The 19,413-nt window shown below is 43.6% G+C and overlaps 1 protein-coding gene across 3 annotated transcripts in view; it reads right to left on the bottom strand.

The window, feature by feature from the left end:
- The window catches only part of SPON1 (spondin 1), a 312,023-nt gene that overhangs the window by 153,330 nt on the left and 139,280 nt on the right, over positions 1-19,413 (bottom strand). For all 3 annotated transcript variants that reach the window (XM_079928893.1, XM_079928891.1, XM_079928892.1), the window contains 2 exons: positions 5,298-5,371; positions 69-191 (listed from right to left, as the gene is read on the bottom strand). In XM_079928893.1, the coding sequence (XP_079785019.1) occupies positions 69-191; positions 5,298-5,371 (197 nt within the window). The remainder of the gene's footprint in view (positions 1-68; positions 192-5,297; positions 5,372-19,413) is intronic.

Raw genomic sequence — 19,413 nt, forward strand, 5'->3', positions numbered from 1 at the left:
AGTATATCCCACAACCAGAACTTTGCAATACCCTCTCCCCCAACCCATAAGGAAGCTGTTCTACTCACGAGGGTAATCCTTTGGGTGTGTCTTCTCAGACCAGTTCCCATAAAATGTAAGCCTGTACTTGGCAGTTCCACAGGCGCAGCAGTCTAGGATTGGCTTGTCAGTCACCCCGTCAAACGTGGAGTCTGAAAGAGTCAGGAAAGTCACCAAGTTAGGAAGCAGCGGTGAGTCATTTATAGGACAGCACCATCTCGGTCTCGTTCTGTCTTGAAGGCTTGGGAAAAGAAGATGAGGTACAGTTTTCACCGATTAATAACTCAGAATCAGGTCCAGCTATAAAGGATTTTATATACCTCTAAGGGTGATAACTATATATTTTGCAAATTAAAAAAACATCAGAACTTTTGTTCTAATAATGTGAGGAGACCTATGGGACCAATAAGGTAGAATATTTGGGATGGGGGTCCATCTTGATATATTTTCTGGGTCCAAATCTCCTTCCCCACCCCTCCCACAACAGGATTTCTCCACCAAATTTTAAGAGGAATATGCCTGTGTGTGTTTTCTCTAAGGAATATTCTCTGGGGCCAAATTGCCAGGACCAGAAAAAGCTTTGAAGGAGAGAAATGAGAACAAGCAGAGGGATGTGAAGAACTGCTGAAAATTATTTCTAAAAAGATATGCATGTATAGTCACGTCACTTCTTATCAAGCTTTCAGAGAGTTTACTGGGAGCGTTGGGGGTTTGGGAATAAGTCCATAAATTCAGGTTTACTTCTGAGCATAGAAGCAGCCGGGAAAAACTCAAGATTCCCAATCCGCCCCCACTTTTAACTGCGAATAGCTGATAAGTGGAGAAAGATTACATGAATAAATTCAGTATTTCCGACTGTCAAGCCCACACCCCTAACTGTGCATTGTTGCTTTTGGTCTGTTCTGCTTCCTGCAAGATGAAACAATGTCTACAGATGCAACTTGCTGCAATTGCTTTTTCTTTGCTTCCTCTGGAAGTATTAACATAAATGTTCTCTCTCTTTTTGCAAGTTGGACATTTATTCTTAACTATTATATAAAGAGCAGCAACAAAGAGTATAAAAATCTTTTTGAGTGTTAGGAAGAGCATTTTACAAGTCTTCCTTATGGAATTCACTGGGTTCATTTGGTTTGAATATGCAAAACCAGTGATGGGTGGAAGAAGCGAATTCTGGGTTTGAGGATGGAGACAAAAGTATGGGATATTGTAATAAGAACTATATTGTATAGAGTCTTCATACGTGCTGATCCCTTTCCATATATTGTCCCATTTGATCCTGACAAACCTAGGAGGTCAGGACTTTGGTTAACCCCATTTTATAGATCATGAAACTGAGGCACATTAGGTGACCAGTCCAAGGCCACAGGGTTAGTAAGTGGTGTAGGCAGAACTGGAGCTCAGGTCTTTTTGAGTCCACAGCCCATGCTCTTAACCTCTACACTATATCACTGCGGGAGAGACCTCCTGCTGGATAGGTCTGCATAAACACCAATGAGAGAAATTGGTGTGTGTTTCTCTTTTTGCTTTTTCAAATGAAGAATGGTACATTTGAAAAATTACCTCCCTACATGGCTCCAGAATCTCTAAAGAAGAGATCTGACGGCACCCCAAACAGAGATCATTGTTTGCCTACTTTTTGTACACTAGGAAGAGGCTAGAGCGTTGTTTGTGTTAGGAGAAATCTTCCCACTGCCTCATGTACACGAAGTCCAGATCTGATGCCTGTGTGAGCCACTTTGATACTTAAGGGACAAGCCCTGTTGACTATATTTCAGGAAAGGTAGCGTATATGAGTAACTCCTGAAGGTTCTTCCTTTTCACATTTCCATTATGATCACCTACATTGTTAAAAAAAAACTAAATTAGTTTTGAGAAAGGAATTCAGAGCTAAGAGATACATGCTGGGGTTTCAATTGTAACTACTCAGTGCTGTAAAGGAGGCAGCAATAATCTCTCAAAAAACCAAAATAAGGCAAACTGGTAGCTTTACCTTATCAAAAGGGCTCTCAGATATAAGTAGTGAACTTAAAGATGCGCCCAGGGGTTCAAGGGAATGCACTTATAATAAACCTTTTGGAATTCCAAAGGAAAATAAGCTTCCATTTAAAAAATAAATTTCTAAGTTTGAAAATAAAAACAGACATAACTGTTTCCTACTGAGAAAAAGCCCACTGAAAATGAATCAGGTTTTCGAAGGGAAGTGATAACAAGTGTTAACTTACCCCTCTTCTCCTAACAGTGCAGGGCTTGCCCAATACAGGTAATTGCAGGCCCTGCAGCATCTCCCAAGCTGTCCCCTCCCCCTCATTTCTACTCTTAATCCATCAGTTTTCTTTTCTACTGTCATCCTTTATTCTTTGCTCTTCTTCCCTTGTCTTCTTTTTCTCATGATCCCTTCTCTGCCCACATTTTCCTCTCATCTCTGATTTTCCCTTCATCTTTTCCTCTCTTTGTCTCTCTCCCTTAATTGTCTATGACATGGTATTAAAGTGAGTATATGTGTGCATTTGTTTATTATAGGTCACCTTTTGGAATATTTTATGTTCCTCTGTTTTTAAATGTAAGTAGCTTAATGTTTTATGTTGCTTTTAAAAAATAACGATTGCCATTGCTTTTAATCTGTGCAATTCTTAATTTTCCCCTATGGATAAATAGCTTCAACGGGGGAAAAAAAAATAGACACTAGTTTCTCTCTTCCTTTCCTTGATAGATTTGATTTGACTTAACAAAGAGTATGAATACCTTAATGAAAGAGCTGGAGATAATCAAGTGGGCATACACATTTAAGAAAAATCCCTTTGCTCTATGCTTATATCTTAAAGACTTTCTGTACAGGATCTGCTTTGCTAACTGATGGATTTCCTCATGGGTCTGCTGTCTCCAGGGATCATATACAACAGCACCTAATGATCCTATCGCCCAGGTCCTGCCGGGTCTTTTTTTGTCCACAAAGTTGCTGTTGGAAAGAGGTCTTCTTATACAGATTCGTGCTTAGTCATTTTGATAGGATCTCTGCTTCAGAAGTGGTAACCAATAGAGATTTGCAAGGTCATTTTATTGACACTGTATCCGCAGAATGTTAGCATATTCATAGCTTAGACAAGGCTTTCACAACATCAGGACTGAGGCTTTGGAAAGTGCAATTTAGCTGATGGTTGCTGTCAGTACATGGGGCTGACAGTGAAGCGTCTTCTAGGTACCCTCGAATCTGGGAAATAAGGCTGTCCTCTGACAGTCAAACTAACAAAACCTCACCACAGTGGCCATGATTAGCCAACCAAGAGGTGAGCTAGAATAGCCACAACTCTAACCCACAGGAACTGGATGTCATCTCATGGAGGCTGGGCAGGGATGGGATTTGTCCATTAGGAACCAAGAGCCTCAAGAGTTGAGAAGTTCTGGATCTGGGGAAAGGCTAAGTGAATCTGTGGACTATGAAATACAGGAAAGCCTCAACAGCCATGCATGGTGATGCCCACCTGGAAACTGCCCAGGGCGCTGGCCCACAGGTTGCAGCTCTCTGGCGCCTTTGGCAGGCATGACACTAATGCAGGGCAGCCAACTCTCTCCCCTTTAGCTCCTTCCATGCTCTCCAAGAAGTCCTCCACATAGGACCTAGTTTCTGCTCCAGCTCATCTATAGGGAGACCTATGCTTTGATCTACTCAAAGTAACAATCCAAGCTACTGAATTGGGAGGTAGACACTCTGATAGAAAGGCAGTGGTTAGGGCAATGGCTCCTAGGTCCAAACTCTGATCTCCCCCACTAGGTGTATCATGCTGAGTGAGCTCTTTAAACTTTTCATGTCTCAGGCTTCTCATTTATAAAATAGGTATGATATAATAGTCTTTACCATATAGGATTGTTATGCAGATTACATGATTAAGGCATGTGAAGTGCTTAGAATGGTGCCTGGCATGTAGCGGGCACTAAAAGAAAATAGCTCTTATTATTATTTTCCCAGAAGACCTTTATCAACTTTTCTTTTTCTTAGTAGCTTACAATTTGCTGGAAACAGAATGATTTCTTCTGAAAACGCAAATTGATCTAAATGTAAAAAAAAAAGTCTGCACAAATTAATAGAAATGAAAGAGTGAAGATGTATAATTTCAGAACATTTTCCATATTTATTTAGTTCTCTAATGACTTCTAAACACATTTGGATGTTTCAAACTTTAATTTTTCATGGTAGATTAATAAATAAGCTTTGGGCTGTAGATAACAATAGCTAACACATACACATATATAATATATATATGTATGTGTATATATGTATGTATGTGTGTATATAAGTGTGTATATGTATGTGTGTATATATGTATGTGTACATATCAATATACATATCAATATATATATTTACTATGTACCAAGGAGGCACGGTACTATTTTACATACATTAAGTTGCATGATGAGGGCTTCCCTGGTGGCGCAGTGGTTGAGAGTCCGCCTGCCGACGCAGGGGACATGGGTTCGTGCCCCGGTCCGGGAAGATCCCACATGCCGCGGAGCGGCTGGGCCCGTGAGCCGTGGCCGCTGAGCCTGCGCGTCCGGAGCCTGTGCTCCGCAACCGGAGAGGCCACAACAGTGAGAGGCCCGCGTACCGCAAAAAAAAAAAAAAAAAAAAGTTGCATGACAAGGAAGGGCAGAGGCAGGATTTGAAAGTCAGCTGAATCTGAATCCAGGACTCTGCTCCAACCTCCTCCATCTACTTGGTCCCTATAAGCTTTGTTAGAACACGTTCAAGGAGAGGGAGTTGATGAGCCTGCACATCCAAGGACGAGATCCTTGAATGAGGTGAGATCACAACGTCAATGACCCCTGGACATCCCCATTTCCCTAGAGAAAATCCCCCCCTTCCTGCCTGGGTGCCCCAAAAGTTCCTGCTGGTGATTACTCCAGACAACTGTTAACAGACTTTTTAAACGTACACAATGGTGCGTTCCTTAATTAAGTCCTGTGAATTATTCCAAGGAACCTCTTCAGAATAATCACTGTTTCACAAAAATAAGGAGACGACGACACCAATATAAGGTACATATCTCCTACCCAGGGAATCAAGCTGAGTAATTAGAGTTTAAGGCAGATCCAATTACCCACAGCACACAGCCAGATTAAAAACTGGAGCTACGTGAGGACACAAAACCCAGAGGAGCTCAGAAAGCCCAACTGCCTTAATTCCTGCAGCTGAATGCTTGGACTCAATGAGCCCCCTTCCATGTCTCTAGCCCTCTCTCACCCACACGTCCACAAATCCTTACCTTGTTCACAAAGTTTCTTGGTCAGAGAGCCCTCATCTTGAAAATAAATGATGCGTTTCTGTACGATGCTAGCCCTGTGGGGAGAGAGGACACAAGCACATGGTGAGGAGGGCAAGTCTGGAGAATGTCAGATCCCAGCTTGTCCACCTACAGCTGTGTGGCTTTGGGGGAGTGCCCCCAACACTCTGTGACTCAGTTTCCTCATTGGAAAACTGGCATTAAGAATAATATCTACCTCCCAGGATTGCTATGAGAACTAAATAAGAAAATGTACGTCAAGAGTTCAGCATACAGCTAGAAACCACTCAATAAATATTAGTCATGGCGGTGGTGTTGGTGGCGCTCATATTATTATTAAGGTAGGGAGGTGAACTAACAGCATTTTCAATAACTTTTCTCAGTGGTTCATTTACTCTAGTTTCATATCAAATTATTGAGGCCATTTATAGATCAAATAAATTCAAATCAGGAAAGCATGTCAATTTCTCTTCCTGAAGGGGAAAATAAAACCCTAAAAATATATTTTGATTTGTTCTGAAAATGTCATTCTCTATCTTTCCTGAAAGACTAGACGAAACTATCTCCTACGCTCTGAACAAAGACAACTTCAGCTGTTATGTCTCCCTCTTAAACATGTCAAACATAGGATCTTAGAATTTGGAAAGAATATTTTGAGGTTGAAAAATGACTTGCTTTTGGCCAGCATATATTTTCTCTTTAGTCTAGGATTGCACAGACATACGACTCTGCAGTTTATTTTCAGCTGGCCTTGAAGAGGCCTGAAACCCAGCGTTCCAGCAATTTGAAAGTCCACACCACAACACTGAGATGGTGCCGGTGGATCCTGAGCCATTTCTATGGATTTTCTTCAGCAATGTTACCCAATCAAAAGGTAATTTTCACTTTGATTTTCCCTGTTTAACAGATAAAGGGAGCCCTCGACGTTATCACAGCTGACCACACTGAACCAGGGATAGTCACACAAGCTGCCCTGTGTCACATGATCGCAGACCCAGGAATGGGCCCAAGTGTGCATAGATCTGCATGCAGAGCACAGAGGTGGCTCTCTCGATGGTCTGGGCCTAGGCCAAAACGACTTTCCAAAGAAATGTCTACTGTACACTCAGTCTTTCACAAAAAAGTAAAATTGAGGCCAGCCTATTAATGTCTTTTACAGTCTTTCCCCACCCAAGAGAGGAGATGTTGAAATAACTGAATGAAATGTACTTCCTATTGACACAAGCTACTATGATTATTTATCCGTTCTGTTGACCATCAAGCAGAATGTTTCTTTGGGCCAAGAGAACACTCTGGAGAACACTCGCCTCAAAGCCAAATAACAAAGCCTTCTGTTAGTTGGAGTATCCCATCACCCACCACAGTGCTTCCAGAATGTTCCCCAGTGAAATTGCCTCAGGGACCCCTGTGGAGGGCAAGGAGTAGGCCTAGTGGGAAGTATCCCAGGCCCCACGTTCTTGCTTCAAACAAAGGTTCCAACCTCATTTCAACCCAAAGCAGCCCCCTCTCCCATTTGTCTTCCTGTTGTATTTGCTGGTGTATTTTCAACAAATAATTGCTGGAGGTGTGCTTAGCGACCAGGCATTGGCCAGGGACACTGTCATGAACAAGACAAACGGGGCCACTTCCCATTCTCAAAGTTGACAGAATAGTGGGGAGAAAGCATCGAACAACTAAACCCTCAGTTAATGAATGGAGACATCCACAGGGTGTGGGAGAGTGTATCACAAGGGTTCCTGACCAAGCCAGGAAAGGTTCCTCCCAGAAAAAGTGGCTGAGCTTAGATTTGAATGACTAGAAGCTAATTAGGCAAGTGGGATGGAGAAGCAAAGGAGAGGGCATGCTTTGTAAGATCCTTGAGGTGGGGAGGGCTGCAGCTCACTGGAGAACCCACGAGTGCTAAGCCAGGGAGGTGTGAGATGAGCTGGGGAGGTGGACAGGGCCACATCGCCCAGAGCCTGCAGGGAGATGGCATTTTACTCCCAGCTTGATGAGAAGTCCTTGGGGAATGTGCCATGAGGAGTGAGATGATCAGTTCTGCCCTTTTAAAAGAGCCTTTGGGGGCTTCCCTGGTGGCGCAGTGGTTGAGAGTCTGCCTGCCGATGCAGGGGACGCAGGTTCGTGCCCCGGTCCGGGAAGATCCCACATGCCGTGGAGCGGCTGGGCCCGTGAGCCGTGGCCGCTGAGCCTGCACGTCCGGAGCCTGTGCTCCGCAACAGGAGAGGCCACAACAGTGAGAGGCCCGCATACCGCAAAAAAAAAAAAAGAAAGAGCCTTTGGACCACAGAATAAAAACGGATTGCTATGTGGCTGCAGCACACGGAGCTCCCACGCAAATCAAATTTTGTTTCAATAAAAGTCTCTTGATAAAATGGTTTGAAAACACCTGATCTGGGACTTCCCTGGCGGTCCAGCGGTTGGGACTCTGTGCTTCCACTGCAGGGGGCATGGGTTCAATCCCTGGTCGGGGAACTAGGATCCTGCATGCCAGGTGGCCAAAAAACAAACAAACAAAACACCTGAACTACAGGATAAAGTACAAACTTACCATGGTATTCAAGGCTCTTCATAAAAACCTCCCCCAAACACTACCCTGGCTTTGTTGGCATTTTGTGCCATGCTCCCTGGGTTCTAGGCTATGCAAAGTTTATCCCCCTTGTCTGAACACCTCTTTCACTCCACCACTCCCTTACCTGTGCTGTTTCCTCTCCCAGAATCTCCCATCACCTGTCTTTGCTAGCACTGGTAACAAATACTCTGAATTTTCTTCCTCCTGCTGTGAGTGGGAGAATAATGGCAAACCCTATGATATAAAGACATGACGATGCTTAGAAAAATTAAATCACCCCCAGATTTTCCAAAACTATCATTATAAATATTTGAGGGGCCATATTTCCTTTAAGATATTTCTATTTCTTTCATGCCTTGTTTTATAAAGTCAAGTTGGCCCTCTTTTTGATAACAGTTTTAATTTCTGAGCCCTTATTACATGCTAGTCACTGTGCTAGGGAGGCCCTTCATGTACATTATCTTACATACCTTCTGCTTTACATGTACTACACATCCTCAAGCTCTTTATCAAAACACTTGGGCTAGATGTGTTTTTGAATTCAGAGTTTTTCAAATATTAGGAAGTTAAGATGGGCCATTAACATCCATTAACCATTAACAATAGGCCATTAACATCCCCACGATCAAACATATCTATATTCTGCCACAAAATGTAACAATATTCATACTACGAGAGTAAACAGAACTTATAAATAGCTTCACGTCAGTTTAGGTCAAGTTCAGCAAACTTATCAAAATGCTCTTGTTTTCAGAGGGATTAAGATGAGGGTTTGTGGCTATTTTCACCCTAATCTTACAGGTGACGATGACTGAGATGCAGGGAGGTTAAGTAACATGCTCAAGGTTTGACGCCTCCCACCTACTGCCAAAGTCCACGGTCTGTCTGAGGCTCAGAGTGCTTGTAAGGACTAAACACGATTACCTATAAAGAGTATAACTGCACTGTGAGGAACGTATTGTTATAAAATGTAACCTCGAATTGATTTGGGGGGGATCTATTTTAGCATCTCACGGAGCACACAGTGGAGAGCTGAGACTTCCGTGGGTCTCCCCGGAGCCTGGGTCATGATCACCTGAAGCTCTCCATGAAAAGACGAGCATATATCCCCATGTCCAAGCTTGGCCAACCCTCTAGACCGTGCCCTTTGGATTTCAAACTCTGTGCAGATCCAATGTGGCATACAAGGCTTGTTCTGATCTGGCCCTGGTGATCAGGCTTTATCTCTATCCAGTCCCTCCTGAGCACCCTACCCAAACCATATCCTATATCTTCATGATCTCACACCCTTGCGCTCCTGTCCATGGGATTCCTTCTGTCCTTCCTTGTGATTCCTCAATATACACCACACACACACACTCTCTCTCTCTCTCTCTCTCTCTCTCTCTCTCTCTCTCTCAGTCCTAACTCATACTCAACTAAGACGTTACTTCCTTCAGATTGATGTCTTGCCTAGATGTTCTTCCTTATGAGAGCCATAGCCACTTGGGCTTCTCCTACCCAGCACTTATTAACCTGTATTATAATTGCCTGTTTACTTTTCTATCTCCTGTGCTAGATTATAAGCTTCCTGAGAGCAGGAACTGTACCTTACTTATTTCTATAGATGTTAGTATCATTGCAATCCTGGGATTCAAGTAGAAGGAACAGAGTTTGGAAAGGAAAGAGTTTGAGATTGAGCTATCTGTAGGGCATGATGGTGGTCGTAGGGGGTAGTTAGACACAGGGACCTGTAACTCAGGAGAGACTTGAGGGGTGGGGAGGATGGATATGGCAGTCACTGGGGCAGAAGTCAGGATCAAAGCTTTTAGAGTGGCCGATGTCACCCAGGGAAAGTGTGTGGCATGAGAAGAGAGTCTAGCTGAGCCCAGAACTCTGAATGCCAACATTCACCCACAGATATGCCAGCAGAGACCAAGACTTTGGAACACTTGGTTGCAGAAGATGTTTCTTTTTACTCCTCATTTGGTCAACTCCTGAGAGAATTTTATATTCTGAAAAAATACATTTCATTTCGAGTCTGTTCCCCTCAGAAGTATAAAACTCAGCAGAGATTTATAAATCATATTACAGTTCAGAAAAATAATAGCTTTACAAGATGAGAATGCTGTTAGTAAGAATTCCCTCAGCATTTCAAAATGACAAATTTCTCCCATTCTGTGTTGCAATTTGGCAGTCCTGTTGCATAGCATTTATATACTGATATACTGAATGCTCTCTTATCATGAAAGAACGTGTTAAGGAAATCTAAATTAAATTTCTCAGTATGTTAGCTTCTCAAACTTCAGAATTTTGAGGTTCTAAATAACTTACTAATCATTTCAAAAGTTTCCTTTTAAACCTAAAGTGGAACATTTCCAGAAACACCATCCTGAATCTCTTAGATGCTCTGCTCTTTTCTGTCTGATGAGTTTCTTCATTTGCTGTTCTTTTTCCTTGGGGAGTTTGCCTGTTGGAAGAAAGTTAGAGCTGGCTAAGTTGTAGGTTTGCTGTCTAGCGCTGAAAAGGCCTGGGATCCCTGTTCTCACTGAAAAGGGACAAGGAGACCTCAGAAACTGAAGGACTTGGGAGAGATCAGGCCACGAAATGAATTAAGAATACACATGGGTCCTCAGGGGCTGGGTCACTGCCACGTAGGGATAATTCATGTAAGGTCCTTACGACATGCATCTTGCACAGAGTAAATACTCAGTAGTGGTAGTCATTATTGTTGCTGGTGTTAAATCACCAGCCCCTAACAAAGTGCCTGACACATAAAAGTACTTAATAAATAAAAGCTATTATTATGATTGATGTCAGGTCTGTCTCCTTTGCTTACGGAGGGAGGAGTGAGGGCGTTATCTTGATCAACTGCTTCAGGCAGAGATAATGAATGACTAAAATGAAGTTCAGGTTTGCGGTCTCCAGACTACTTCTGCCAACCTTCTTCCCAATTCCAGTAAAATCCCTATTACTGAACATTTCTTGGAATACTTTACAAAATTTGTCTCTGATCTCAGGGATGTTTTCCAAAGGAGTGATCCAGTTTATAACAAATAACATCTATTTCCTTTTCCCAATGAAAGAACAATTCTGTGGGAGGATGCAGGAATAAAATATTAAAGTCATAGCAATGGTAACATCATCAGGAACTGAGGCTATCTGCCTTATTTTACTTTGCAAGGATGCCAAGTGCTAATCTGATCACGGTCTCATGTTACTCAGCAAATATTTACAGAAGCTGGGTGCATTCCATGATCCAGACTCTTAACCAATCTTTTATATGGTTTTATGTGGATCTCAGGAAATGGAGCTGTGTCCAGGAGTTAACAGGCTTCCTGGCAGCTCATGGTAATGTGCCCATGGGAGAAGAAAAGTGAAAGCTTATCTGCAGGGCTTTATCTCCGGGACTCACAAGAATTCCACGGCTGTCCAACAGTAAGGTCACAAAACTATAGGTTCAGAGACTGGTACAGTTGTCTACCATTACTGCAAAGAAGCAAATCTAGTAAATTCTAAAAAATCTAGCTGCCAGGAGATTATTTCTGCTCAATTATCACTCATTCATGAAACACTCACTGAGCACTTACTTTGTGTCAGGCACTTTGCTAGGAGCTGAAGATTCAAAGACAAGTAAGAGATGGTGCCTTCCAGGAAGGACCTTCTAGTCCAACAGGGAAAAAGAGAGACGGAAAAAGGAAACAGGAAATCAATGTTGAGTGCAATAAAGGAGAAGCCACAGGATGCAGAAGGGCAGGAACTAACTTCACCTTGGCAAAGCTCCAAGAGGAGGCAATGACCCCGAAGGTCTGAATTGGCAGGGGGCAGTGGAAATAGAGGATCCAAGAGAAACGTCGTAGAAAAATTTATAAGCACTTAGTAACTTACTGGATCCAGACCAGAAAGACAAGGTTGAGTACAAGATCTTTTATTTATTTTCTGTTTATTTAACAGTTAAACACACTTCTAAGTGCTTCATAGATATTAATTCATTGAATCCTCCCAACAACCCCATGAGGTAGACGCTAATATTATCCCTGTTTTACAGATGAGAAAACTGACAAAGAGGGAGGTAAGTTAACTGATTCCGCATCTGAAACTCCCCGTCTGACGCCCCGTGACTGAAACAAAAGACAGAAGGGGCAAGGAAGAATTTTATCTTTTAAGTTTTGGAATTTCTATTGAGATAATTGTAGCTGCACATGCAATTGTAAGAAATAATACAGGGAGGCTGTACATTTTTTGCCTAGTTTCCCCAATGCTAACAATTTGCAAAACTTCAGTGTAATGTGACAACTAGGATATTGGCATTAATGCAATCCACCAGGCTTGGGACTGGACACAAAATTGGTGCCAAAGGGTTAGATGAGGGCCAGGTCATGCCATTCTAAAGAAACTGTGCTTATGATACGCTGCCACACTCTAAGACAGAACAATCCCAAATGACTCTGGAAATCCATAAATTCATGTTAGAACCCCAACTGGAGAACCATCTACAAGTGTGATCCTGACTCAGGCAGGTGGCCATTTCTGACTGGGATGAGGTGGTGGCCAGAGGTGGAGTTGGGAGAAATATTGGTAGGAATGATAACTTCTTGGAAAGATGGCACTGAAACTGGACTTGGAGTCCCAGAGGCTGAGTCTGTAACCAGGGATGAGTTCTTTGCAGGAGTTAGAGCTGCACACCTAAGAGTTCCTCGGAAGGTCCACCATCCACGGGCCTTGGAAGCAATGCCACCATCTTTGGGCAGACTTCTCAACCTGAATCAGGGGAATCAGCTCTATGCAGCACTGTACATACACTTATAGCCTAGGTCATGACCAGAATCTGGCTAAGAGGTCAGTTAGGTTCTTAATAAGACTACAATCCATCCCCAACCTTGTATGGTCATTGGATTTCTGGAGTTTTTGATTCACATTATTGAACAAAGTTGATCTACAAAACCCTGGTTTTGATTTTAACAAAAATTAGAGGAAAACTAGTTTTAGCACTTAGTTTATTTCTTCTTAGAATGACCCTGAGGATAACAAGCTTATTATGATTCCATTTTCTCTTATTATTGTCCAATCTTAGACTTCATCTTTATCATATGTCTTTTCAATACTATTACTCTATTAACTTTAAATTTTACCCCCTAAAAATCCAATGGAAAATTAATAATGAGGAATTGACTTTCATACCATAAGAGAAATGTAAAAAGAAAAGGATAAAACTGGGTTATGTTTTTAAAGAACTAATTTAGATGTGAGAGTCATTAAAATCAGACAGACATTCATCTACTCATGTTTTTATTTAACAGAGTAGATGCCATGAAGCTGTGTTAGGAGTTGGAGGTAAAAGATGAACAAGACAGGGCTTCCCTGGTGGCACAGTGGTTGAGAATCCGCCTGCCAATGCAGGGGACACGGGTTTAATCCCTGGTCCGGGAAGATCCCACATGCTGCGGAGCAACTAAGCCCGTGTGCCACAACTACGGAGCCTGCGCTCTAGAGCCTGTGAGCCACAGCTACTGAGCCTGTGAGCTGCAACTGCTGAAGCCCACGTGCCGAGAGCCCGTGTTCCGCAACAAGAGAAGCCACCGCAATGAGAAGCCTGCACACTGCAATGAAGAGCAGCCCCCACTCACCACAACTAGAGAAAGCCCATGCACAGCAACAAAGACCCAACTCAGCCAAAAATAAATTAAAAAAAAAAGATGAACAAGATATAATATGTGTGACACTGAATAATGGACAGCCTGAGAGATATGAATCAGAATACTGCATAGCAAGTAGTAGAGTCTACCCAATATCTACTCCTTCCATCTGCCATGCTTGTAGAACACTCATTTTTCGAGGGGTAGTACCAGCTAAGCCGATCAGGATAGTCCTGTTCCCACTTTCCCATCCTTCCTTGCAGCTGGGGAAGGGAGCATGTGATTCATATGTGGTCCCATTAACATAAGGGAAGGTTGACAGCATGGAGGAGAGAACTTCTGAGAAAGCTTTGCTTTCCAGATAAAAGAAATTAATGACCCACCCTGTCCTGTCCTTCTTTTTCCAGCCTTGATTACAACCACAATGTGTGAAACAAGGCAGCCATTTTGTGACCATGAGGAAAAGAAAAAGAAAACTCAGAGACACTGGTTCTGGCATCATTTAACTGCTGTCACTTGTCAATGACATCATTTAGGTAGCAGTCACCTACCTCCAGCCTTCCTGTTATATGAGATAAATAAACCTTTATTTGTTGAAACCATCGTTGGTCAAGTTTTCTAATGAATGCTCCTCTCAAAAGCATGACTACCTGATGGAAAGAGGAATGAAGAAAGTATTGTGGGAGTACAGAAGAGGACAGTTCAAAAGGTAAGGCGGAGCAGGTTCTGCTGACCAGGATATTGCCTTGGGGAGCCACGGAAGGGCTTAGGTAGGATTGAGGGCAAGGATGCCTTGGTCAGAAGAGTCTGGGAGAAGAACACTCCAGATGAGGCCTTAAAAGAGGGCTTGGATTTGGTTGGTGGGAGGTTATGCTGCCCTTTTGTAGAACTTTCAATGGGGTGCAGGGGACAGTGTTCGCAGTGACTAGGAAGAAAGCAACAGGCCTGCCAGTACACTCCAGTCTGAAGAGAGATATGGCTGCAAAGGGGTGGGCATGGGGGGCAGCGCAGTGGGAGTTTGACGGGAAAACACAGGCAAGGGAAATATTCTTTTTTCTCTGGAGGGGGCTTTGCCGTGCCTATAAGCTGCAACTGAGGCAACAGTAGAAACCCTTAGGGGTACCTGCTGGGTCACGGGCTGGAAATTTGTCATCTGTTGGAAAAATCTTAAATAAACTCACATGGACAAAATAAATAGACTGCAGGATATAGTCCCAGTTGTGGAAGCTCTGACAAGCCATTCTGGGTAATGATCAGGACCATTTCTCATTTCCTTTAATTGTTTTATACAAAACTATCAATTTTTTTCAGGATCTTTTGAACCTTGACGGGTTCCTCCCTCTGGCTTAAATTGTCCGTGGCATTTCTTAACCTTGCAAAAAGATGTATGTCTAATCCTTGAGCCTGGGGTGAAGGCAATACCTCACAATACATCTTTAGGCCAAAAAAATCATTTTCTCTTAAGGACACAAAAACACAGGGTTTGATATTCCTGAAAAATTACTCTTTGTTTTTCCCAGTAAGTCTTAGCATGTTTTTCAGCATTTTGTAATACGATTACTGGCACCTGGTATTAGTACTCAAGGGACAACCGACAGTTCACTGTTTCTGTAATATTGTTGGGTCCATGATTCTACTGTATAATGCCTCATACGTTTAAACTGCTAATCAGTGCCTGCCTCGCTTTCCCCTCTAACTTCTTCACGTCTATAAACTCTCACCAGACTATGAGCCCCTCTGGCCCCGGGACTGTGTCTTATACATCACTGCACGCCTGGAATCTAAGAGGATCTGGCCAAGGCTTGAACCTAGGGTTCTTAATCTTGGGTCTGCAGACAGGATTCAGGACGATGAAATTTTGTGTGGTGTGCACATTTCTGGTTAAGAGTTCATAGCTTTCATCTGCTTCTCAAAGGGGTTCCTGACCTTGAAACCTTTAAGAAACTCTATTAGGTCTGAAATGAATGATAGTAGATATGTGAAAAGGCATAACTGTCATTCCATTTCATAAAATCTCCAACTAAGATATATGCTTTTTTTCCCTAAAGATGAAGGTTAAATTTTTACTCCAAGCACCAAGGCTTCAACTGCTTTCTCTCCAAACTATGCTCTGATCTGAAATAGAATCTGTCTTGGTTGGAAAACAAGAAATAGAAAGTGAAGCATTGCTCCTGGGTTTCTCAGGTGTTCCTTGCAGAGTTCTGCCTGCTCCGTGCAGGGCGTTCGTGTAACCATAAAATCACCGCAGCCTGAGCTAGAGGAAATGCTGCCACACTGAAAGCTCCCTCCTGGCTGGTTCACACAGGTCACTATTCTCTGTAGTTGGCTCCACTCTGCCATGGCCACAGCTGCCTCCCCTTTCTGGGGGTTCCTATAAGCCAGGGCAGGCAGCGTCGTTTCTCAGGTGTAAGGAAACAATCCGGGCGACACAGCAGAGTCCTTAAGTACAGGCTACCTGTCCTCCTTCCTGTTCCTCAGGGAGCCTCCCTATCACCCTGGGTTTTCCTGTACAGTGGCAGACTTATGTGTTGGGAGACGCTCCCTCCTCTAGATGGGGTCAGGGAGCGTGTGGGGCGTGGTTACGGTTCTCAGCTAGGGATTCACAGTCCACGAAGGGGTTGCAAAGGATTCTCGAACCCCTAGAAAATGCAAAATTGTAAGCATGTGCATTGCTTTGGGGAGAGATTTTACAAGAACCACTGCTCTGAGTTAGGAGTAATGATTTTCATGCCCGTTAGTACTCATCGAGGACCCCCCGCCCTGTCCTGTCCCATCTCCCCCCCACCCCAGCAAGGACACGCATGGAAAAGTAAATGCATTCCCTGTACAATTCCCGCAGAAACCTCCTAACGGGTTTCCTCTCCTTACCAACCCATCGAATTTAGGGGATTAATCGTCACCTCTAGCACATTATCAGGCACCGGTGGTACCACAGTTCTAATGATCCCGTCTCCATCTCCTCCCTGTCCCACCCCACCCCAGCACAGGGTCTGGCACACAGTAGGTCCTCTCTAAACCAAGGTTCCTCTCTCACTTACAGAGCACAGTCCAAGCTCTTGGCTAAACGTCCACAGTCCCGAGCACCAGGACCCAAGCTGCCTGACATGACCACCCCTCCCCCCAGCACCTTCCCCGGCCACCTGAGCTCAGCACTGCCTTTTCACCGTGTGTCACACGACCCCTCCTGGCTTCTGCCCATGCCACTCAAACCAGGAATTCACTTCTGGCTCCACTCTGCCCAGTCACAGCCCGCTCATCTGTCACCATCTCACAGCCTCTTCAGAGTCTCATTGACCAGGACCTTCAGAACTGACCTCCTCTGGGTTCCTAGAACACCGTTGATCCTGACCATTCATTTGGCATTCGGGCGTTGGGTACTCTTGACGTGTGCTTGCACTTTAACATCTTGTATTACCATTTAACTCATTGTGAGTTTACGCTTGGGGCTTCTGACTAAGTTCTGAGCTTCTTCAGGGAAGGGGTCTTGCTGTACCCTCATGGCCCCTCTAGCATGTGGCACAATGCCTTTCATGCAGGACACACTGAAGGTGGGTTGATCTGATCTGTTTTCATGGACTGCCTTGACCTGTCATTCAACTCTTTTACAGTCGAGTGTCTACCCTATGTCCACAATCGGGCAAGAAGCACAAACTCTCCTATATTACCAGAGCCACCCAGCATGCTGAGTGAACAGCAAACAATGACTGGTCTGAGTCATGAAACATTTCCCAATGCGTGAAGACCAAGTAAGTCTGCTTTGCTTTGTTCAAGCTATGCTGATGGCAACTGTTGGTCTCAAAAGGAACCATCTGGGTTGAATTCAAAATGCCTTCACAAAGCTGGGAATCAGTAGGATGATGGTACGTCTGCCAGGAGGAGGTTAAACCCAGGACAGAGCTTTCTTTATGGAAAAGACAGTTGCTGATTACACTATGCACCCCTCTTCGCTCATCCCATGAGTTGACTCTTTGAAAAAAAGACACCCCTAGGTCTTATATTTTGACTCACTCCAGACTTGTCCCATGTTTCTTCTTTTCAACATCTGCACCCCTCTTGTAGCATCTGACCTCGTTCTTATGTCACATGAGCTCATCAGAGGTAAGCCACAATCATTTGGATCCCCACAGAACTCTGGAGCAACAACATGGGACCACATGAGGCCACAAAATCTGGGCATGATTTGTCCTGTTTCCTAGCCTTTGTCATGGAAAATATTTTCAGAGATAAGTAAAAGGAAGAAAGGAACGGAGGGAGAAAGGGATGGAAAGAAAGAAAGAAAGAAAAAAAAAAGAAAAGAAAGGAAGGAAGGAAGGAAGGAAGGAAGGAAGGAAGGAAGGAAGGAAGGGAGGAAGGGAGGAAGGGAGGGCGGGCAAGAGTTTTGACTTTCCGAGTAAAAAATGTGGAAGAGAAATTAGTGGCATCTCGTTTTAATGCAGAGTAGAATACAAGTGACCAATTCTTTCTTTAAAAAAATATGGCAAATTAAAAAAATTCTACCAACGCTTGATATGGGGGACTTAGGAGTGATCCTGGAGCCTCTTATTCATGTTAAACAAGGTACTGAAAATCTTTTTTTCTTCAAGCAGGCAAGGAATAAATTAAAACCCAACAAATTAATAAAAATATCTATCCTAAAGGTGATAGCGCAACCACATCTATATGTTGCATGTCTTGGAGAGATAAGGAAGTTGGACTTGACAGGATGTGTTCTTGGGAAATGCTTAGATCTTCACAAAGTATAGATAAAAGTCACAGTGGAGATGGAGAGGAAAAAGAGGGAGGGAGGGAGGGAGGGAGGGGGAGGCTTCAATTTCCTCACCTTTATAAGGGAACAAGATTAAAACCAAATGGTCACCGTCTCCGGAGGGCAGCACAACAGATGTCCTAGAAACTGGACCCTCACAGTGTGGTGGAACCAAAGATCAAACTTTTTCTGTGCCCTGGTCAATGCTTCATTTTGTTTTTGCAACAGAGTGAGTTTGTACCATCAGATTGGGGATGTACATTTCCCTATTTTTCTGGATGGCTCCATGTCAAGGATGTTTCTGACACAAAGTAAGATACATTTCAAGAAAGTGAACGAGCAGAATCCTTATCCTAGGAGGATATTCGGTGATGATCTTTTGGAAATGACACTTTGCACTGTATTTATTTCCCCCTGCATCCAAATGTATCAAGATGCATAGTGTTTCTTTGGGTTGACATAGCTAGTCTTGAAAATCTGTAATTCAACTTCCTGCTTCCTTGGATTCTTCTCTGTTCAAGCTGCCCTAGAGATGACCAGGAGTCCCTCGTGGCCCGAGGTCTAATGTCACTGACTGGCCCAGTTCGGGATGATATTGTACCAGATTGCCTGTAGAAAAAGCTAATAAATCCTGGCCTCCCACGTGCCTGGTAACCTCCTTAGGAAGGCCAAACCAGTCCTTTGATCCATAAACTGCTATGATTTGTGCAATGTATTTTGTTGAAAGCAATAAACTGCAACTGATTGGGCTGGGGATCAGCACACGAGCCAAAGGCAACCACAGATGCGCTAAACACGAGGGATGCTGGCTACTTTTGAGTTGCCTTCCTGCTAATTCTGCCAAGTAGTTCCACATATTGAATAGTGCAAACTGGCCTCCTTGAATTGTCTTTTGCAAAAAAAGTCAGGTAAGTTAAGAGAAGATGGGTCACTTACACAGGTCTAGGTACAGAGCAATGGACAACTGTTCAGAGCACTTTTCTGCTCCTCTCTGGAGCCTGTGGCATAATCCCATTGTGACCCAACATGGCTGTAGCTGATGTGATGACGTGACTTGCCATGCTATATCCCCGACATCCCTGTATTTGTGTGATAAACTGCCGGCATTGAGGGTCGGCTGTGCCTGAGGAACGCTACATGGAAACCGGCAGTTATAGCAACATTTCCATT

This window comes from Stenella coeruleoalba, assembly GCF_951394435.1.
Source record: "Stenella coeruleoalba genome assembly, chromosome: 8".
Classification (NCBI taxonomy): Eukaryota; Metazoa; Chordata; class Mammalia; order Artiodactyla; family Delphinidae; genus Stenella; species Stenella coeruleoalba.